Source organism: Rhododendron vialii, chromosome 10a (assembly GCF_030253575.1).
Source record: "Rhododendron vialii isolate Sample 1 chromosome 10a, ASM3025357v1".
Lineage (NCBI taxonomy): Eukaryota > Viridiplantae > Streptophyta > Magnoliopsida > Ericales > Ericaceae > Rhododendron > Rhododendron vialii.
This window is the reverse complement of record NC_080566.1, coordinates 5978103-5997409: the sequence shown is the minus strand read 5'-3', so window position 1 is coordinate 5997409 and position 19307 is coordinate 5978103. Positions and strand designations below refer to the sequence as shown.

Sequence of the window (19307 nt, the reverse complement as noted above, 5' to 3'; positions counted from 1 at the left end):
TCAGTTTCATGTTTATGCCTTTAGTTTTTGTTGTTCTTGAATGGATGGGATGCACCAGACTTGAAACGTAATGCTTAGTTTCATCTCAGTTCCCAAGAATGTACTTAGGAGAGCTCTATTCTTGCATAATTTTTCTGCAGATTCTTCTATAAACAAAAAAATCATCTTTTTTTTCAGAAAAACAAAACCGTCTTTTTAGATATCATGTTTATTTAGGAAACACATTGTTAGATAGATTTGCTTGGGTCTAAAAGTCTTAGTTTGTAAGCCATATGAACAATCATGTCAATAGACATCGAATGGTGATGTTGGGCCAGTTAAAAAGTTGTTCATGGTGAGAAAGGTTAGGGTGGGTTTGGATTGAAAAGTAAGGTAACTTATTTTTTTGTCTTTATTTGAATTTTTTTTGCATCTATTTATTTTGTGTCAAACTTTTATGACTTATTAATTCGTCTCGACGAGAGGAATTGAAAAAATAAATTTTTTTGACCGAAACTCATAATTTTTTAAATAAAGACAAAAATAAGTCAATAAGACAATCTTTTTTTTTTTACTTATTCTTGTCTTTTTTGAAAAAAATTACGAGTTTCGATCATAATGTTTTGCTTTTCCGATTCCCTCTCGTCGTGACGAATCAATAAGTCACAAAAGTTTGATGCAAAATTATCAAATACAGAAAAAATTTGAATAAAGACAAAAAAAAGTTAATGTTTGACTTTTGAAGCCAAATTGGTATGGGCGATGGAGTTGTTTTAGAACAAAAGCAAATTTTCTTTTCTGGGTAACATATGAACCAATGCTGCAGAAACAAATATATGAAACACTCATGTACAAAAAGCAGGAGCAGCCATATACTGCATTCTTGAGCTTGTTTTTTTTTGACAGTTTGAATTGACCGTTGAAGCTTCGATCACGTTAGATTCGAACCTATAGTAATTCTGGGAGCTGATTGTTTCTAAATTATTTTTTTTCCCGAATTTGGGTTGTGAATTGAAGAATACAAATATTTGCATTGTGATGAGAATCTATAAAAGTGTTTGGATGATATATGTGGAAGTGTTTTGCGAATGAAAATATAATTAGAATTCAAAAGATTATCAGAGGTGATATTTGGATTCTGCATTAATATTTTAGGTTCATCTATGAGTAAAATGTACTCTCAAACTCCCAAAATTCCTCACAATGCAAAATGCAAAGCAAGGGCGGCCAAACACTAGCTCCCTACTTCTCGGAAGTTTCTTTTCCGTCTCTTTTTTCTTGAGTTGTGAATACGGGTCTAAGGCATGGGCCCTTGCCCTTTGATTTTCGAACTAAGGGGCTAAGAAGGTTTTTTTTGGTGAAATTGCTATGACCCTTTTTGCAATGAAATTTCTATAGAACAAAATTTAAACTTCAGCCACAGACTAGTAGTGCTTGACCGCTGACTTTGAAAGGAGCTCGTTTCTGGTCTTCTCTGTCCCTACATGCTTTATTCATTGGCAATTTTCTTCTGGTTCCAGTTTTAATAATTTTCGTTACTTGACCTTTTTGTAGAAGAAGCCAAATAAGAGGAAAAAAGTGAAGATCTGTGGCTGAACTGACAGTGTTAAGATGGAGAAAAAGAGTTTCTAAGATGGAATCTTGAGGCAAGGAATTTCAGGTAAGCCGATTAATTAGACGAGTTTATTGTTCTTGTTTTCCATTTTCTTTAGGTTAAAACTGCAAGTTGAAAAGTTCATGTTGGTTTGAACTTTAGGAAAAATTAGTCTACGGTTCGCGAGCTAGATGTGCTGATCCAGTTAGTTTATGTTCGTTATTTTGAAACTGCATATTGCAAATTATGAAAAATTTAGCACATTTTCTGAATATGGGTTCGATTGAACCCCCTCAATTAGTAGTGGAACGCCGCCCATGGACATCAATATGGTATGTTATGTTACGCCAGATTTGTTGATACATCCATAATTTGTAGATCTCTTCCAGATTCGTTTACGGATAGATTCTGTCCTCGATCGATTCTTCAAAATACCACCCCATCGTAATTGAGCCAATAAATACTGATAGTCTGATATGCATTCTAGAGAATTACATTAACCTCGAACAACTTGATTTCACGAGGTTTGACATCGTAATTGTTCGCTCCTGCTCCCGCCCCCGTCTCCGCTCCCGCTCCCGCTCCCGCTCCCGCTCCCGCTTCATGCTTACTAAGACCAGACAAGCTTAAAGTAGCAGACTTGTGCTTATAAACTCGATATACTAATAAAATTGAATATAAAGATTACATATCAATGCAGATTTACAGTATACATGTACAGAACAATTCTTTCCCTATTGTCCTAAAAAGTTGAGCTGTTAGGAAATGGGACCAACAATGTATATCATGCTATCTAGCAGATTCACCATATACTATAATAGAATATTTGGTTGAAATATTTGTTCTACCTCGTAAATGCACGAGTTACTGCTAGTATTATGGGGTCATAGGCACCTTTGGGTTGGCTTTGAACTTCTGATTCTTACATCCTTTTTGTGCCAGTCTTTGTGTTGGTCATGTTTAATTATTCAGTTTCTCTCTGCTTTACCAGATTTTATTATTGAGCTCATGCACGGTGCAACCATTGACTGATCGCAGTCCACCATCTCAGTCTCTAGGAAAGAGCCACCTCAGTCGCTACATTAAGTCTTACAGATTGAATCATCTATTCTTTCCTGCCATTGACAAGCAGCTCCTTAAGTTCTTCCATCTGCTTGTTGTTAGGATTCCCTCTTCATTTCATTGCATAACATCCAAAATCATGTCAGTGTGCTATGCTCGTGTACTAGTTCTTGCCCCTTTGTTCTTCTTCCTTCCTCATATCCTCAGTATTACGGTTAACATCCCCACGCCTTATGCCCCTGTTGATAACCTGGCCATTAACTGTGGTTCTTTGGGCAACTCAACCACCCGGGATGGCCGAGGATGGACTGGAGATATAGGCTCAAAGTTTTCCCAGTTGCTGCAAGGAAAAAGTAAGTCCTTGACCTCAAAAGCCTTCCACCAATTTTCTGATACAGTCCATCCTGTTCCATACATGACTGCTAGAATCTCTCGTTCGCAGTTCTCCTATACGTTTAAAGTAAATCCAGGCCAGAAATTCATCCGCCTCCACTTCCACCCAGTGTCATATCCCGGCTTCAAAAGGTCTAGTGCAATTTTTACCGTAAAAGCTGGCCGTTACATCCTGCTTAGCAACTTCAGTGCTTCCCTCACTGCTGATGCTTTGGGGTTGAGATGTTTTGTTAAAGAATTTTGCTTGAATGCGGGTGAAAGTCCAGCCTTAACCATATCTTTCTTTCCATCTCCTAGTAGTCCTTCTGAGGCTGCATATGCCTTTATCAACGGAATAGAGATCGTCTCCATGCCTACTGGTCTTTACTACACCCAAGGCAATGATCCCGGTGCCTTTGTCGTTGGCCAGAGCTATCGATTCTATATTGCAAACAGCACTGCACTTGAGATGATTCAGCGTTCAAATGTTGGTGGGAGCTCAATCTCATCCGTTGAAGATTCTGGTCTGTTCCGGGAGTGGTCTGAGGACTCAAATCACCTGATGGAATCTAGTGTTGTACCAATAACTGGGACCGTTCCAATCAAATACACTAATACACCCATATACATAGCACCCCAAAAGGTTTACCAAACAGCCTGGTCAGTGGGTCCAACCAAACAATCCGGCCAGTTGTACAATTTTACCTGGAAAGTGCCTGTTGATTTGGGTTTCAGATACCTCATTAGACTCCATTTCTGCGAGCTTGAATATGCGATAAAAGATAGTGGCCAGAGGGAGTTCTGTATCATCATAAATAAGCAGATAGCTGAGGCTTATGCCGACATTATCAAATGGAGTGGTGGAATAGGAGTTGCAGTGTTCAGAGACTACGTGGTTAAGATGGATGGTGATAGGATGGAGGGTAAGCGGGACATAGTCATAACTATACGGCCTCACTGCCATGGCAGAAGAAGTAAAAATGCCATATTTGCTTCAATTTTGAATGGGATAGAAGTATTCAAGTTGAGCAATCTTGACAACAATCTGGCTGGTCCAAACCCTGAATCTTTCGCAGATAACTGGACATCCAAGGCTCCAATAACGGGAAAATTACCGTTATCTTACAAAGGTGTGAAGGTCATTGCAAATGGGTTGATAATTTTCCTTACTCTTTTGAACATTGTTGTTCACCAGCTATGTATTTGGGAAGAAAACTCGGGCAAGAAAACCATCTCAAGGTCTTCTGCCAAGGAAATTTGCCGTCATTTTTCACTTTCTGAGATACATTTGGCAACCAACAATTTTGATGATGCATTCACCATCAGTTGTGGCGGATTTGGTAAGGTGTATAAAGGGATCATCAATGAAGGGGCCACTATTGTTGCCATAAAGCGGTTGAATTCCTCATCCAAGCAAGGAGCTCATGAATTTTGGACTGAGATCAATATGCTCTCAGAGCTCCGGCATACTCATCTCGTCACTCTGATCGGCTATTGCAATGACCGCCGAGAGATGATCCTTGTGTACGAGTATATGGCTCATGGGACCCTTGCTGATCATCTTTACAAAAATAGGAGAAACAGTAATGGGATTTATAGTCTAACATGGGAGAAAAGGCTCGGTATTTGCATTGGTGCTGCACGTGGATTAAACTACCTTCATACGGGTACCAATGTAAGAGTCATACAAAGGGATGTGAAGAGCACAAACATTCTATTGGACGAGAATTGGGTAGCTAAGATTTCAGATTTTGGATTGTCCAAAATGGGTAATACAAGCCAGTCTGGAAGCCATGTTAGCACAATTGTAAAAGGCACATTTGGGTATTTAGATCCGGAGTATTATTCAACCCATAGGCTGACCAGGAAATCTGATGTGTACGCCTTTGGCGTTGTATTGTTTGAGGTGCTGTGTGGGAGACCGGCGGTGGATATGAAACTCGAAGAGGAGCAACGTAGTCTTGCCCTATGGGCCCAACATTGCATTAGAGAAGGAATAATTCATGAGATCATTGATCCACATTTGAAGAGACGCATCTCGCCTAATTGTCTCAAGCTATTTGTGGAAGTTGCCATGAAATGTCTACATAATTACTCAAAGGACCGGCCTGCTATGGATGATGTGGTGGGGAGCCTTGAGCTTGCGTTGGCGGCACAGAAGAGCTCAAGTTCTTGGACAGAAAAGGAGGCTATCGGACATGGTTTTAAATTGCGGTATCAGTCGGCGTAAAGGTTGCGGTCTTGAGTAACGGATAACGGGAATCGGCCACGCACGCAATGGAATTTTTTCAAGCACTAGCCAGTACTGAAAACTTCATTGATACACATGCTCTAACCTTATTTATGCCTAAAAATTGAATGTTTTGAAGCAATATTTTACTTTTACATTAAGTAAGATATGATCAAATGTTGCATTTTATGAACGAAATTGAAGTTTTTTTTTTCTCATTCTAACGAGAGTTTGGTTCTCAAAATATTATTTTAACACGTGAAGGCATCTCAAAAAGTTACAAAGAATACATTGTAGGATCACATGAAAATCTAAGGGAAAAAAAACAGAAGAAAAGTTGTTCTCGGTGTTCTGCAGGCGCAATGGTCCTGTAACGGTCCTATAACGGGGTGTAACCTAACGGCCGTAGCGACCGATACGCACTTGAATTTTTGTAACCCTGTTATTTTCACCCGTAACGGTATCAGGCCTTCAAAAACCCATTAACATAACGACCGACCGTAGAATTATTTAGTTCGCATAGCATTAATGGTGGGGCAGACAATGGGCAATTTTTTGATGCTGATATGTGCGATGTATGGAAAGCCCCATTTGGGGGCTGGACAATACTCCTCTGTCTGCAAAGAGAACCAAATTAACAATCACAAAGTTGGTTCAATGGTAGTTACAGTTACAGGTAAGGATCTGCAGAAGAAGAAGGCCAAGGATCACGGTTCTGATTCATCAAGAGGTGGATCATCATGGTGGTGGCAGTGGAAACCCTATGCACATAGTACCAAAGAACCAAAAGGAAAACGTTTGCCACCACAGCTGGAGGATCAGTATTGAACATGGTTCAATTGGTAAATCATATAAAGGCTATATTGACAATGGAAGTCTTGTGGTTGTGATCACAAGGCTTAAACCAATATTAGATGGGGCGCGCTACTGTTGGGATGAGGTGGAAATCCTTGCGGAGCTCCGTCACATCAGCCTGCTCTCTCCAATCGGATACTGCAGTGACGAAGGGGAAATATCCTGGTGTACAACTATTTGGGGATCTCTGCACGATCATCTCTTTGGGATGCACAATGATCCTCTTCCATGGAAAAGAAGGCTTGAGATCTGCATTGGTATTGGACAAGGACTAAGATACCTCCTTGCAGGTACAAGGCACACGGTAATCCACCGTGACATCAACTCTGCCTGTATCCTGTTGGACCATGATTGGGTGCCTAAAGTTTCATATTTGGATACATTCTATGTACTGGAACCTAGCAGCGTGGCAACTGTTCAGACTATCAGAGGCACTTCGGGATATACGGATCCAGATTTTTATGGAAAGCGTCTTGTGAATGAAGAAGTATATATACTTGCTTGGTGTGACAACTGGCCTTCAGAAGTCTACGCCATTCGACTTCGTTACATTGACAGTGATTCCTACTATCATTTGGTAGAATACTTCAAAAGTTGCATGGACAGGAAGTGCATTGATCACATCATTGATCCATACCTGATGGGGAAACTTCCACCAGATTGTTTTAGGGAATTTTTCAAGTTATTATGGAGTTGTCTGCTTGACCAGGGGATCAAATGGCCATCGATGGCTGACGTGGTGGAGAGGCTCCAACTTGTACTGCAGCTGCTGGAGACTTCAGATGATCATATACAATTCAGTGGTGAATCAGAGGGTGACACAACAGAAATGTCACACAAGGAGGCGGTAGCTCAGGCTTACAATGATGCCCTGTTTAATGACAGTGAACCCTTTCTCATCGATAGTGATTGCTTCGACCCGAATGCCACTCAAACGAGCTTCGCTGATCTAGTTAAGCTGTATGAGATGAGCTGTGCTACTTTGGATGATTCTGATTACTGTTCAAGTAATCTAGCACCAAATTCAAACGACGAAGAATGAATCATAAAACAGTCTGAAAAGTGTTTTCCAAAATGCATGCAAAGTTGCGTAGCTGTAGTGGAATGTGTTCTTCTGATTGTTTGCTTTTCCTTTGCAATATTCATGTTTGTGAGATGTATTGTGTGTTCTGTGATTAGTGTAATGTTAGAAAGTAAAATGATCCATGAATTACTGATTCTATTCGTTTAGGGAACGTAGATACAGTTTGTGCAATATTTGTTTCCTAAACGGGCTTTTTGTCTGTGATGTAATTTCTGTTTAGACTCTACATCGCTTTTTCATTATGTTTAATGAAGTTTTCGTATATCCATGGAAGAGGAGAAAAAAATCAAACAAAGGTGATTTGTCCCTCACAATTTGATTACATGGGATTGGCTCTAAATGTGCTTAGGTAATTCGTCAAGGTTGCAATGATTTGCTCATTTGACTGCCAATGGAACAGCAATACATCAAGGAAGGATGTACAGGAGAGCCTCCAATTCGCACTGTGGCTACAGGAGACAGCGTAAAAAAAAAAGAAAAAAAATCGATTTTGTTAGTGCACCTTTGGATGGTAACACAATTGAGAGCTGTTTCCTTCACACACCTTACATGATGGGCGAAAAAATGCACTTACCAGGATTGGTTAAAAATCGTTTATTTTTCACCCACCATGTCAACAAAATTGTTTCAAGTCAATGGAGGTAGCCATGCTACTATTTTGATGAACAGCAGGTTGTGGTCCACTACCTATTATTGTCCTAAAAGCAGCTCTTCTGCCCAATCATTCCTGTTTGGACTATCAGAAATAGAAAAAATTTCCATTTTTAACATCCATGTTTGGACTATCAGAAATGGAGGTAGGCATTTTTCCATTTTTAACATCCATGTTTTTACTTTCTTGAGAGGTTAAGCGTAAGTTCCGTGTCTCCAACACTCGAACTCAAGAACAAAAGCTACTGGTAAAATAGCTAGAAGTCAAATACTTAAGTTATACCCGGATGAGGTAAATGTCAATGGAACAGCTCCAAGTTAAAGATAACAAATCCAATTAAGCTACGGAAAATGGAGTAGACCTGTGGGAGTAGGCAGCACCAACCCGTGAAGCTTGACTACTGTCACATACAAACGTTTGCTTTGTCGCTCTTCGTCTGCGTTTGCTGCAGAGAAATATAACTCTCCTTTAATCGGAAGGGCTGGTCAAAATAAACTATCGTGGCTAATGTATCAAAGTACAATAATGTAACATTTACTAAAAAAATTAAATACACTTCGTAAAGTAGATACAATATAAAGTGACAATCGTTGTGTGTCTGGGTGTTTTACGCTGCGTGATTGTGTCTGAGAGTTCGAAGGTTCGACAATGCGAGAGAGAGGCACCTGCAAAGAGTTGGGATGAATCTGGTCCTAGAGTTATGTCTCTATCTGTGAGTGTGAATCGATTGACTTACGTCTCAATCAGTGTACCTATCGAATATATTTATATGTATGTACTGTGTTTACATTTCTTTAAAAAATATCTTTTTAACCCCAACTTATCCTGAAAGTATCCCGACGTATCGTTCACAAAACCGATACATGTCAGAAATTAAAAACATGTAATTTCATACAGGATACTTATTTTGCCGTATCCGATACCTATCCGGTACTATCAGGCACGTATCGGTATTTGATACGTACCCGACGGCCATACGCAACTAGTTTTGGAGTATCCATGCTTCATTGACTCCATTCATCCACAAATGCACCAACAAAGTCGGCATGATTCCACTACATCATTCCTTGATTGATTGCTATCCAATTGCGGGTTCGAACTCCTGTCTCGAAATCATGTGCCTCTATGCTAAGGGGTTTTCAGCACAAAGGATCCTGCTTGGTCCAATGGTGCTGATAAAATGCAAAACTCACAGATTCCAATCATAACGTTAAGAGTCAACTCACAAATCTCGCAACGTTCGCCAAACAAATACTGCATAAACAATATTGACATTCTCTACATGAACCAACTAGGTAAGTCATAAAAATCACGAACTTCTTTACTTCTAATCATTCTAACACTTTTCATAGTACACACAATAACAATTAACACAAGGAGGCATAACCACAAAAGCAAAAGAAAATTTCCAACCACATATTCCTCCACAACTACACCACGAGTAAGCTTCTATTTTGAATTAAACCTTTGTCTTCTGTTTAACTATTCATTCTTTGCTATTTAAACTTGGGTCTATCGAGCTAGATTACTTGAATGATAATCAGAATCATCAGAAGCAGGCCAAGGATTTGACCAAAGGGCAGCATCGGTGGGGTAAAGGTCGTAACTCATCTCATTTTGATCAAGTTGGCCGCAGAAGCTTGTTGCATTGGGATCCATGACGATGTAATCCCTGTCAATGAACAAGGGATCGTTGTTATTGAACAAAGCATTGTTGTAAGCCTGACAGACAGCTTCCTTGAATGACTTCTCCGATTGATCATCCTTGGATGCACCCCTGACCTGTGCATGATCCCCCGAAGTTTCCAGCAGCTCTAGCGTGACCTCGAGCCTCCTCACCACGTCATCCATAGATGGCCGTTTGTTCCGTTTATGAAGCAAGCAGTCATTTATAATTTTCACAAATTCACGGAAACATTCAGGCGTCACGCTCCCCATCAGATAGGGGTCAATGATGTGACCGATGCATTTCTTGTTCATGCAACTTTTGAAGCAGTCTACGGAAGTCCAGTGACCACAATGCCGAATAGGGTTGAGGGCATTGCAACCATAAAACACATCCAACAACACCACGCCCAACGAATACACATTGGCTTCTTTCATCACCCCACCTGATGCTAAGTACTCTGGTGCATAATATCTAGTGCTAACAACAGGCATCAAACTTTCGTCAATAGTTGCCACATTGCTAGGAACCAGTACCTCGGAGTACATCGAACCTGTATCACAGGGAAACCGATTGATATCCAATGGGAATTTGGGAACCCAATCATTGTCCAACATGATCTTGTTAGTGTTTATTTCGACATGGTGGGTTAATATCTGACTCAAACTGGAATGCATTTGTTGTAGCCCTTGTGCAACACCGATGCAGATCTCAAGCCTTTTTTTCCAGGGAAGATGATCACCATTTATTCTAAACAGATGATCACCGAGTGATCCATTGCCCATGTACTCATATACGACAATCATCTCACCTTTGTCATTGCAGTATCCAACCGGAATCTGGACATGATGGAGCTTCTGATGGAGCTCCTTAAGTATTTCCGTGCTAGGCCTACAATAATCCTCCCAATTTGAATTTGTTGTAAACCTTCTGATGGCAAACACAAAAATACTGTCCCCTATATAGCCTTTATATAATTTGTCGAAATAACTAGGACCTCCAATCATGAGATCTTCATCGAAGTTATTAGTGGCTGCTCGAATTTCAGACAGTGAGAACCTACGCCATTGGTCCTCTAGGGCTACCAAACTTTTTTCCTTCGGTTTTTTGGCACTACGCCTAAACGGTTTCAGCAACCACCACGGTGACCCACCCCTCTTGTCCTTATTCGTATTCTCCCTCTGTGGATCCTTACCTTTAGCTGTAGGTGTCATACTTTGAACCAACTTCGTGTTTGTTAATTTAGTTGTTATGCTAGACAGAAATGTATAGTCCTGCTCAAACGTGGAGCTTTCCATGCTCTGCAAATCAGTACCATGATCCAAACGTACAGTCCCAGTTATTTGCATGATTTCTGCCCCACCAATGTTGATAGCCTCCTCAGTACAAGAACTTGAGCTCTGTTGTGCCGCCAGTGCAAGCTGAAGGCTCCCCACCACATCATCCATGATAGGTCGGTGCTTTGAGTAACTATGTAGGCATTTCATAGCAACTTCCGCGAACAACTTAAGACAATGTGGCGAGATTTGTGACAACAAATGGGAATCAATGATCTGATGAATTATCCCATCCCTTATGCAATGTTGGGCCCATAGGGCTAGGCTGTGTTGCTCCTCTTCGAGTCTCATATCCACGGCCCGCCTCCCACACAGCACTTCCAATAGTACCACCCCGAAGGCATATACATCAGATTTCCTTGTCAGTCTACGGGTTGAGAAATACTCCGGATCTAAGTACCCAAACGTGCCTTTTACGTTTGTGCTAACATAGCTTCCAGAATGGGTCGTGCTGCTCATTTTGGACAATCCGAAATCTGAAATCTTAGCAACCCATTTCTGGTCCAACAGAATGTTTGTGCTTTTCACATCCCTGTGTATGACACTCTGATGGGTACCCGCATGAAGATAGTTCAGACCACGTGCGGCACCAATGCAAATATTGAGCCTTTGCTCCCAACTTAAATTTGAAATTCCCGTGTGATGTCTGCCAACTTTGTAGATGTGATCGGCTAGGGTTCCATGTGCCATATACTCGTACACAAGAATCATCTCTTGGCAGTCGTCGCAGTACCCGATCAGAGAGACAAGATGAGTGTGGCGGAGCTCTGAGAGCATTTCAATCTCAGTCCAAAATTCATGTGCCCCTTGCTTGGATGTGGAATTTAGCCGTTTTATGGCAACAGTTGTGGCCCCTAAATCGATAAGCCCTCTATACACCTTACCAAATCCGCCATGACCAATGGTGAGCGCATCATCAAAGTTGCTTGTGGCCGATAGCATCTCAGAAAGCGAAAAGCGGCGACAAGTTTCCTTTGGGAAGGACTGAGAGATGTTTGTCTCCCTAGAGTTTTCTGCCCAAATACGCAGTTGGTGAACAAAGACGCAGACAAAAGTAATAAGAACAACTATACAGTTCACAATCGCATTGACCCAGTGAAAAGCTGAAGCAAATTTTCGAGGCTTTGGCATCTTGGATGTCTTGGCATCCACCAGAGGTTTGGCATTGGGACCAGCCAGATTGTTGTCAGGATTGCTCAACTTGAATACTTCTAACCCATTTAAGATCGCGTCTGCGTTATGGAAGTGAGGCTGCAGAGCTATCAGCAAATCGCGCTTACTCTCCGTTCTGTCTCCCTCCATCATAGCCACGTAGTCCCTGTACACTGCAATCCCATTTCCACCACTCCATTTGATAATATCAGCATAATCCTCAGCTATCTGCTTATTTATGAAGACACGGAACTCCCTCTGGCCTCTATCTTTTATCCCATACACAAGCTCACAGAAATGGAGCCTAATGAGGTATATGAATCCCAAATCCACAGGCACTTTCCATGTAAAATTGTTCATCTGGATGGAATTTCTGGTTGGACCCACTGACCAGGCTGTTTGGTAAACTTTTTGGGGTGCTATGTATGCGGGTATGCTTGTGTATTCAACTGGAATGGCAGTACTCATTGGTACAACACTTGATTCTATCAGGTGATTTGAGTCCTCTAACCACTCCCGGTACATACCAGTATCTTCAATTGATGAGATTGAGCTCCCACCGACATTTAACCGCTGAACTAACTCAAGTGCAGTGTTGTTTTCAATATAGAATTGATAGTTCTGGCCAACAACAACAGCACCTGGATCATTGCCTTGGGTGTAATAAAGACCAGTAGGCATGGAGACAATCTCAATTCCATTGATAAAAGCATATGCAACATCAGAAGCACTACTAGGATATGGAAAGAAAGTTATGGTTAATGCTTGATTTTCAACCACGTTCAAGCAAAATTCTCTAACAAAAGATTTCTTTCCCAAAGCGCTGGCCGTGAGTGAAGCACTGAAGTTGCTAAGCAAGGTGTAAGGACCAGCCTTTACAGTGAAAAAGGCCTGGGAACTTTCAAAGCCAGGATATGACACTGGAAAGAAGTGAAGACGAACAAATTTCTGGCCTGGGTTGACTTCAAATGTATAGGAGAATTGAGAACGAGAGATTCGAGCAGTCATGTATGGAACAAGATGGACAATATCAGAGAGTTGGCGGAAGGCCTTTGAGGTCACTGATTTACTTTTGTGTTGCTGCAACTGGGAGAATTTTGAACCAATATCTCCAATCCATACCCGTCCGTCTGGCATGGTTGAGTTGCCCGAAGAACCACAGTTAATGGCAAAGTTATCAATCGGGGCATAACGTGCAGGGAAATTAACTGCAATCGTGAGACTAAAATTAGGAAGGAAGAAGAGGAGACATATGAGAGCTGACATAGGAGAACGGTGCATTAGCATGGTTTTCGGTGTTACACAATGAAGTGAACAGGTAATTGTGACAATAGAAGGGTGGAAGAAGTAAAAAAGCTGCTCGTCAATGGCACGAAAGTGAGCCCCTGATAGAAGAAGATTGATTACTCATTCCCAGAGTCAGCAATGGTGGACTGCGATCAGCCAATGGTTATGTCTTACATAAGCTCTGCACAGGTAGATAAACTGAGATAAAGAAAACATGAACGCGACAAAGACTGGAGCAAAATGAATATGGATAAGAATCAGAAGATCTGAAACTTGAAACCAACTCAAATGTACAACATGACCCCATAAGAACTCAGAAACAACAGTTCTGCGAGTGGAGCAAATGCATAAGCAAATTCGTGTTGCTAATGGGAATTCTTTTACGTTGAAGTGAAATATTTTTGCAGAATACAGTTGTAATTAAATTAGTAGTAATGCTCTTAAGTAGCTATGTGGGGCTGTGAAGTAGCAGAATCTCAGCACTAATTGTAACTGACTAAGATGAAATCAGCATGTGTATTCCGCGATATTGTAGCCTGTGTTTTTAACTGCATAAGCACATATATGGTAGTACTGGGAGATGTTGCTTTAACACTTGATTTTAGGCCCAAAACATGGACCCTCAGGGAAGCGTCCAACTTTCAAGGCCGATATGAGGCTGGGAAGAAGTAGAGGCGGGTGAAATTTGGGCTTGGTTGGCTAAGAAATTTATAGAGGAACCGGGAAAGAAACATCCTAACGTAAGGTATGGACCATATGGCGTTGGATCAACAGAATAAGAGATACTCAAAAGGAGTTTCAGCTCATGGGTTTTCCATTCATGGTCGTCAGTCCAAGACATAGCACAATCTATCGCAATATCCCCAAATCCAATCCATCACTTGCCATCGATAGCCACAGGATGGGTGCTGTGATAGCATCCCAAACGCATCAAACTATTTCCTCATCTTGAAGCATGAAAACACATGACGTGCATCAGAGCAAAGTCCTCATTATGATGTGATAAAACACTCGTTTTGGAGTAAAACAAACATTTGACACACAACACTGTGTTGTCACCTGTCACAACACTGGACATTGATTCCAAAGTCCAAACCCGTTACAAGAAACCACAAAAACAAGAAACGAGAAATGATACCGGCCAAGAAAGGCTCATGCTTTTTAGCTTTGACTGCATGAGATCAAATTTAGCACTGCGGTGATCAAGAAGGGGTCATGAGTCACAACATTATACATTGAAAACAGGACATTCATATGTCCTCCAAGGATATATAGGCACAATTCAGAAAGAAGATCCTAATCAACGAAATTAGAGGCTCGGGTGAAGGTTTTGATGCATAAGAATTTTCCCATTCGACTATTTTGACTCTGTGACAGAGCAAAATCTGTGCCACTATCCAGAATCCATAACTGGCGACGGTGCTGTGAAAGCACTGTGCTACGCATCAAAACATATGATATGCATAGAACTCAGTTTTGATGCCCAGCACCATTCTGCCGCAGGAACAGCCCCAAACCCGTTCAAGAAACCCACCAAAAAAGAGAGACAGAAGTTGATAACCCGACGACTATGGCTAAAGATTTCTTTCGGGGATGGATGCGGGGTTCAGGGTTGTATGCTTGGGTGGGCAAACGTTATAAAAAAATAATAATAAATATATGAATGGAAATGATTTTGCGAGTACAAACTCTTGCTAAGAAGATTATCATATGTATTTTCGATCAAACCTATTCAATTACTAACAGATGATCATCTATAATTATGACTGCATACAATCTTGTGCAGCCCTATCACCACTTTCAAATGCTGAATATGATTTCAAAAAAATACAACCATTTCTTGCTACAAATAGGATACTTTTTCAAAAAACTCTTGGTTAGGCTGGTGTAAGATTGTTCCAAAAATATGTTGGGCAAACGAAGTTATATAATTTCAAAGTTTTTGAGAAAAGCCTACTGAAATTCTCTTTTAGAAATTTGAAACTAGGGTAGAGTGGTCGTTTGGGCTCATCCGCGTCTCGGTCCATCTAGCTATCTATTATACTAGATCACAAACTTTAATTGAGCAAAAGGGGGGGCAATAAACTTGAACCTACATAAACTTTCCAACATGCAACTTTCACTTTAAAAAAAATGGAAACAACAAAGAATGACAAATTATCTGATGCTTAAATTTACCTGAAATTCCTTCAATTAACATTCCATAGGGGAACAAAAAACCCTTTTTCTCCTCTTTTCAACGAAGCAGTTCAGCCACAAAGCTTTCACCATCGCTATTTTGATTTTCCTACAAAAACAAAACGACGAAAAATCTAAGTTAATTTAGAATTAGAAACAGAAGAAAATCGCCAATGTCTGTCTATAAAAAGTACCTCAAAAATTGGAAAGTTAACTACTACTCTATTGGAAGCAGAGGGTTCTCCATAATTTTTCTTTTTGTATATGATGTGTTTTTGCTGTTGCCACTTCCACTTGTACTTGTTCCAGGGTGGACGCGGAGAAGACATGGACGACGAGGTCGTTGTTCCAGAGTCAAGAATGGCGGAGTAGAGAGAGTGTATGTTCCATGCGGAATGAAATCTCAGAGAAACTTCTTCGAATTTAATCTCTTCGTTCTTTAGTGTCGGTGGCCCATTCCCTTGACCCATGTTCACGTAGCTAGCTATTAACCATGATATGGACGGATGGCTAATTCCACACTCCCCCCCCCCCCCCCCCCCCCCCCGCCTCTCTCTCTCTCTCTCTCTCTCTCTCTCTCTCCGCCATGGCGGGATTAGTGATGCCAGGAAAAATATATCTATATTTATGTAGTTATGTGAACACTCAGTTCGGAACTGGGGATCGTGTTATGGCATTCGGATTTCGGACCATTGATTTCGGCTATTAATGGTACAGATAAAAACAAATTTTTATTGATAAAAGATATTTATTACGGCTCCAAGTTAGTAAAAAAACATATCTCAATTATTGATTTTGCCGAGATCAACGGTTTGGGTGTGCATAGCATCTCCCCCGGGTTATTTCTGATACGACCAGCAGCAGTTATGGAGCCAACAATGCTGGATAGGACACAACACCAACTACACCCGCCTACGTTGCACTGCATGCCAATGATGGTTGGGAAACGACACTCTACTACAACACCAATTACACCCGTCCTTGTGAAACTGCTGCATTTATGGTGGTTGCAAAGTAGTTGTTCTCTCATTTCCGATCATGTAGTGCCACGTAAGCGGATGTGGTTAGTGTTATGGTGGAGTATTCTGTCTCTAGCATTATTGTTATTGTCGTTGGTATTGTTATTGTTACGGAGTTGCCTTACGTTTTTTATTTTCGGAATTATTGGTACTACGTATTACTTCTAGCATCCGGTAATGGAAATGGGTTATTATGATTACTATTTCAATCAAAACCAGGCAAACCCAATAGCTTCGGTTGCCAAATTCTATTGAACTTGCACCCCATATTTTTTTCCCGGAGAGATGGATGCGAGGAATTATGGCAAACAAGGGAAACATGATATATGTCATCCAATTTACTTAAAATCACACACGCCTCGCGTGTATCCTGAACTCTAGTTCTAACCTCTCCACCTTGATCCAATAAGCAGATGGGGTCTGGGCCAAAAGCGGAGAAACCTCATATAATAAAGAGATCGAGAAAGCAATGTTGATTTGTTATTATTTCCAACATGAATCTCTGAATTAATGTACCGAAATAATTAATCAAGGGTTCACGTCTACACGTGTGTTAGAGCTTGTGGCTCATATTATGAGAGATACCGAAAAGTTCTACAATAAAAGTCAGTTGCGAGCGTAGTGGAGTGAAGCGAAGCGAAGCGCAACAAAGCGGAACGGAGCAAAGCAATTGGCCCATCATGGATCAAAACTAGACTGGGCCGAAGGCCTAGGCGTTCCGTAATTTAGGGGGGGTGTGGAGATCTACCCCACACCACCCCCGCGGTATGGTACGGTATTATAAGGGTATTATGAGTATTCAAGCCATAATACGTATATTGCTGTGTCGATTACTTTAGTGTTTTATACTCGTAAATCGTGTGTGCGTGCTTCGATCCTAACAACGTGTGTAGTGTTGTGGCGCATGGTTGGGCCTACCCATCCTATTTGTTCCATGATATATGGGTCTATTAGCCAAGATTTTTACCGAATACAAAATAACACGAGCACCTAGTGGTATTTTTATGGGTATTCTATCAGTGTAGGATCCCTATTCAAGATCACTGCAGTTTCTTTTCACGCGGCTGTAGAACGAACGATCACTCATAAGGGGTAGGGTAGGGTGGTTGGTACCGCTCATATTGCAGCCAATCTTCTTAAGTGCGGGCAGGCCGAGCTGGGCTTAGAGAGAGTGCCCCACTAATAATTTTTTTTCCCGGACATCAAATGGGCACAATACTATTTGTGGGTGTTTCATGTTCGTGTGTAGGTATTGCCTCTCATGTGGTTGTGTGCAAGCATTTGTGTGTTTAAATCGGGTAATTTAGAATTTATTTAACTATATTGTGGAAAGAAAAACTTAGTGGGAATGAGATTTAAACCCTCGCCCAATGAAGGGCTGGCAAGTTCGCGGAACACAAATGTATCGGAAACCGTCTTATATAAGATCACCATGCATCTTGTCCCACAATCAGAACATATTTATGTGGTCCCTTGAAAAAACCCGTTGAGCTACACATAACTGAAAACCCAAAACCGACACTTTGAACTCAAGCCTTCCCTCCCTACAACTCCACAGCATCCATGTTTTCTTTTTTCCTTTTTCCTTCAACCGAATCTAGTTATGGTCGCCGATTTCTTCCGATCACCACAACGAACCGACGCTTGTGCTAAAAAAAAAGAAGAGAAAATAGTTTCCATGTTTGCAACAGCTCGCATAAAGACCCCCCAGTTTATACGGTGCTCTCCATTGTTGTTCACAATCTGCTCGATGAAAAGCTTCAATGAGATATGGTGTTTCAATAGCTTAAAGAGAAGAAGATATTTGGTAATTTTCTTTTTCCAATCCGATCCGTGATGTGAATGTTGGTGTTTTTAAATCTGTTTTGGTACTTTCATGCATTTATTTTTGTTTTGATTACTTCATCCAATGTGTCGAATTAGTCCCACTAAATTAGGCAGTTTTCGAAATTGGAAAGAAAAGTGTCAGAGAGAGTATAGTTTGGATTTAGACAACGCGTTCAATCAACAAACCCTACGGATCTTGGAAACTAGGAATCACAAAAACCACACAAGTACGAAGAACGATTGAAGAAAGATAGGACTCACAGATATACGAGGTTCGAAAAGTGTGTCTGCTCCAGGGAGTCAAACCAGTTCTCTATATTGAACCAATGGAGTAGAAATGACTTTCTCTCTCAACAACTACATCCGTTCCGCCTAAAGTCTGTCTTGACTAATAACATTTGCATAATAGAGTTTACTGTACGGGTGCCTGACCGTGCGGATGCAAAATACTGCAAACTTTCTGCAGCCAAGCATCTAGACAGTTGTGACCCCTGTCCGGACAAGGTTGCCCAAAACTGGCTTCACACCTTAACAAGTATTAGGTGGATGTCTTTGGGAGCAATTGTTTCCGTTGGATTAGTGTCAGCAATTCATCGTGACATAATGGAGGCATTCTATTTTTTCTGCTCTGATGCCTCAGTGGCCTGAATGTAATGCATTGTGTTTGTTCTTCATTTTTTTTGTACCAATATTGTATAAATCAGCGGGGGTTAGCATGGTGTTAGTAGGTTAGTTCACAAGGGATTTCAAAGGCTATCCATGGCCCTAAATCCCAAACACCCACGACGGGGCTCGAACCCTGGCCTCCCACACGGGGAGGACCAGGAGATGCCAATTGGTCTAGAGTCCAATATGGCAATATGCATGCATTGTGTTTGTTCAAACTTGGGAATTTAACATTGAAATAATGGAGATAGGAATTAGCACATCTGAATGCATATTGGTTGGGTTTCTTCTATGAATTGAAAGAGGAGATTTAATCAACGTTTATTTAATATATGGCAATGAAAGAG

The 19307-nt window shown here is 41.0% G+C and overlaps 2 protein-coding genes and 1 pseudogene across 5 annotated transcripts in view; 2 read left to right on the top strand and 1 right to left on the bottom strand.

Moving 5' to 3' along the window:
• The window catches only part of LOC131304500 (receptor-like protein kinase FERONIA), a 39421-nt pseudogene extending 31954 nt beyond the window's left edge, over nucleotides 1-7467 (top strand).
• LOC131304502 (receptor-like protein kinase FERONIA) lies at nucleotides 1260-7467 on the top strand. Of its 2 annotated transcripts, XM_058331747.1 has the most exons (3): nucleotides 1260-1446; nucleotides 1534-1639; nucleotides 2565-7467. In XM_058331747.1, exon 3 carries the CDS (start codon nucleotides 2775-2777, stop codon nucleotides 5235-5237), a length of 2463 nt encoding a protein of 820 aa, XP_058187730.1. In that variant the 5' UTR covers nucleotides 1260-1446; nucleotides 1534-1639; nucleotides 2565-2774; the 3' UTR covers nucleotides 5238-7467. The 2 variants fall into 2 exon arrangements, with proteins under 2 accessions (XP_058187730.1, XP_058187729.1); XM_058331746.1 differs by lacking the exon at nucleotides 1260-1446 and having other exon boundaries at nucleotides 1498-1639.
• Nucleotides 7468-8625: 1158 nt separating this feature from the next.
• The window catches only part of LOC131304499 (receptor-like protein kinase FERONIA), a 64083-nt gene continuing 53401 nt past the window's right edge, over nucleotides 8626-19307 (bottom strand). Inside the window, exons 1-3 of one of the 3 annotated variants that reach the window (XM_058331745.1) lie at nucleotides 15643-16045; nucleotides 15449-15557; nucleotides 9112-13451 (exon numbers count right to left, since the gene is read on the bottom strand). In XM_058331745.1, the coding sequence (XP_058187728.1) occupies nucleotides 9341-13270 (3930 nt within the window). In that variant the 5' untranslated portion in view covers nucleotides 13271-13451; nucleotides 15449-15557; nucleotides 15643-16045 and the 3' untranslated portion in view covers nucleotides 9112-9340. Of the gene's footprint in view, nucleotides 9001-9111; nucleotides 13452-15448; nucleotides 15558-15642; nucleotides 16046-19307 lie in introns of those variants that run through there. The other 2 variants (XR_009192417.1, XM_058331744.1) reach the window with 2 other exon arrangements.

Bases quoted from the DNA above. Each gene is read 5' to 3' on its own strand.
- LOC131304502 (XM_058331747.1), top strand. From the start codon at position 2,775: ATGTCAGTGTGCTATGCTCGTGTACTAGTTCTTGCCCCTTTGTTCTTC.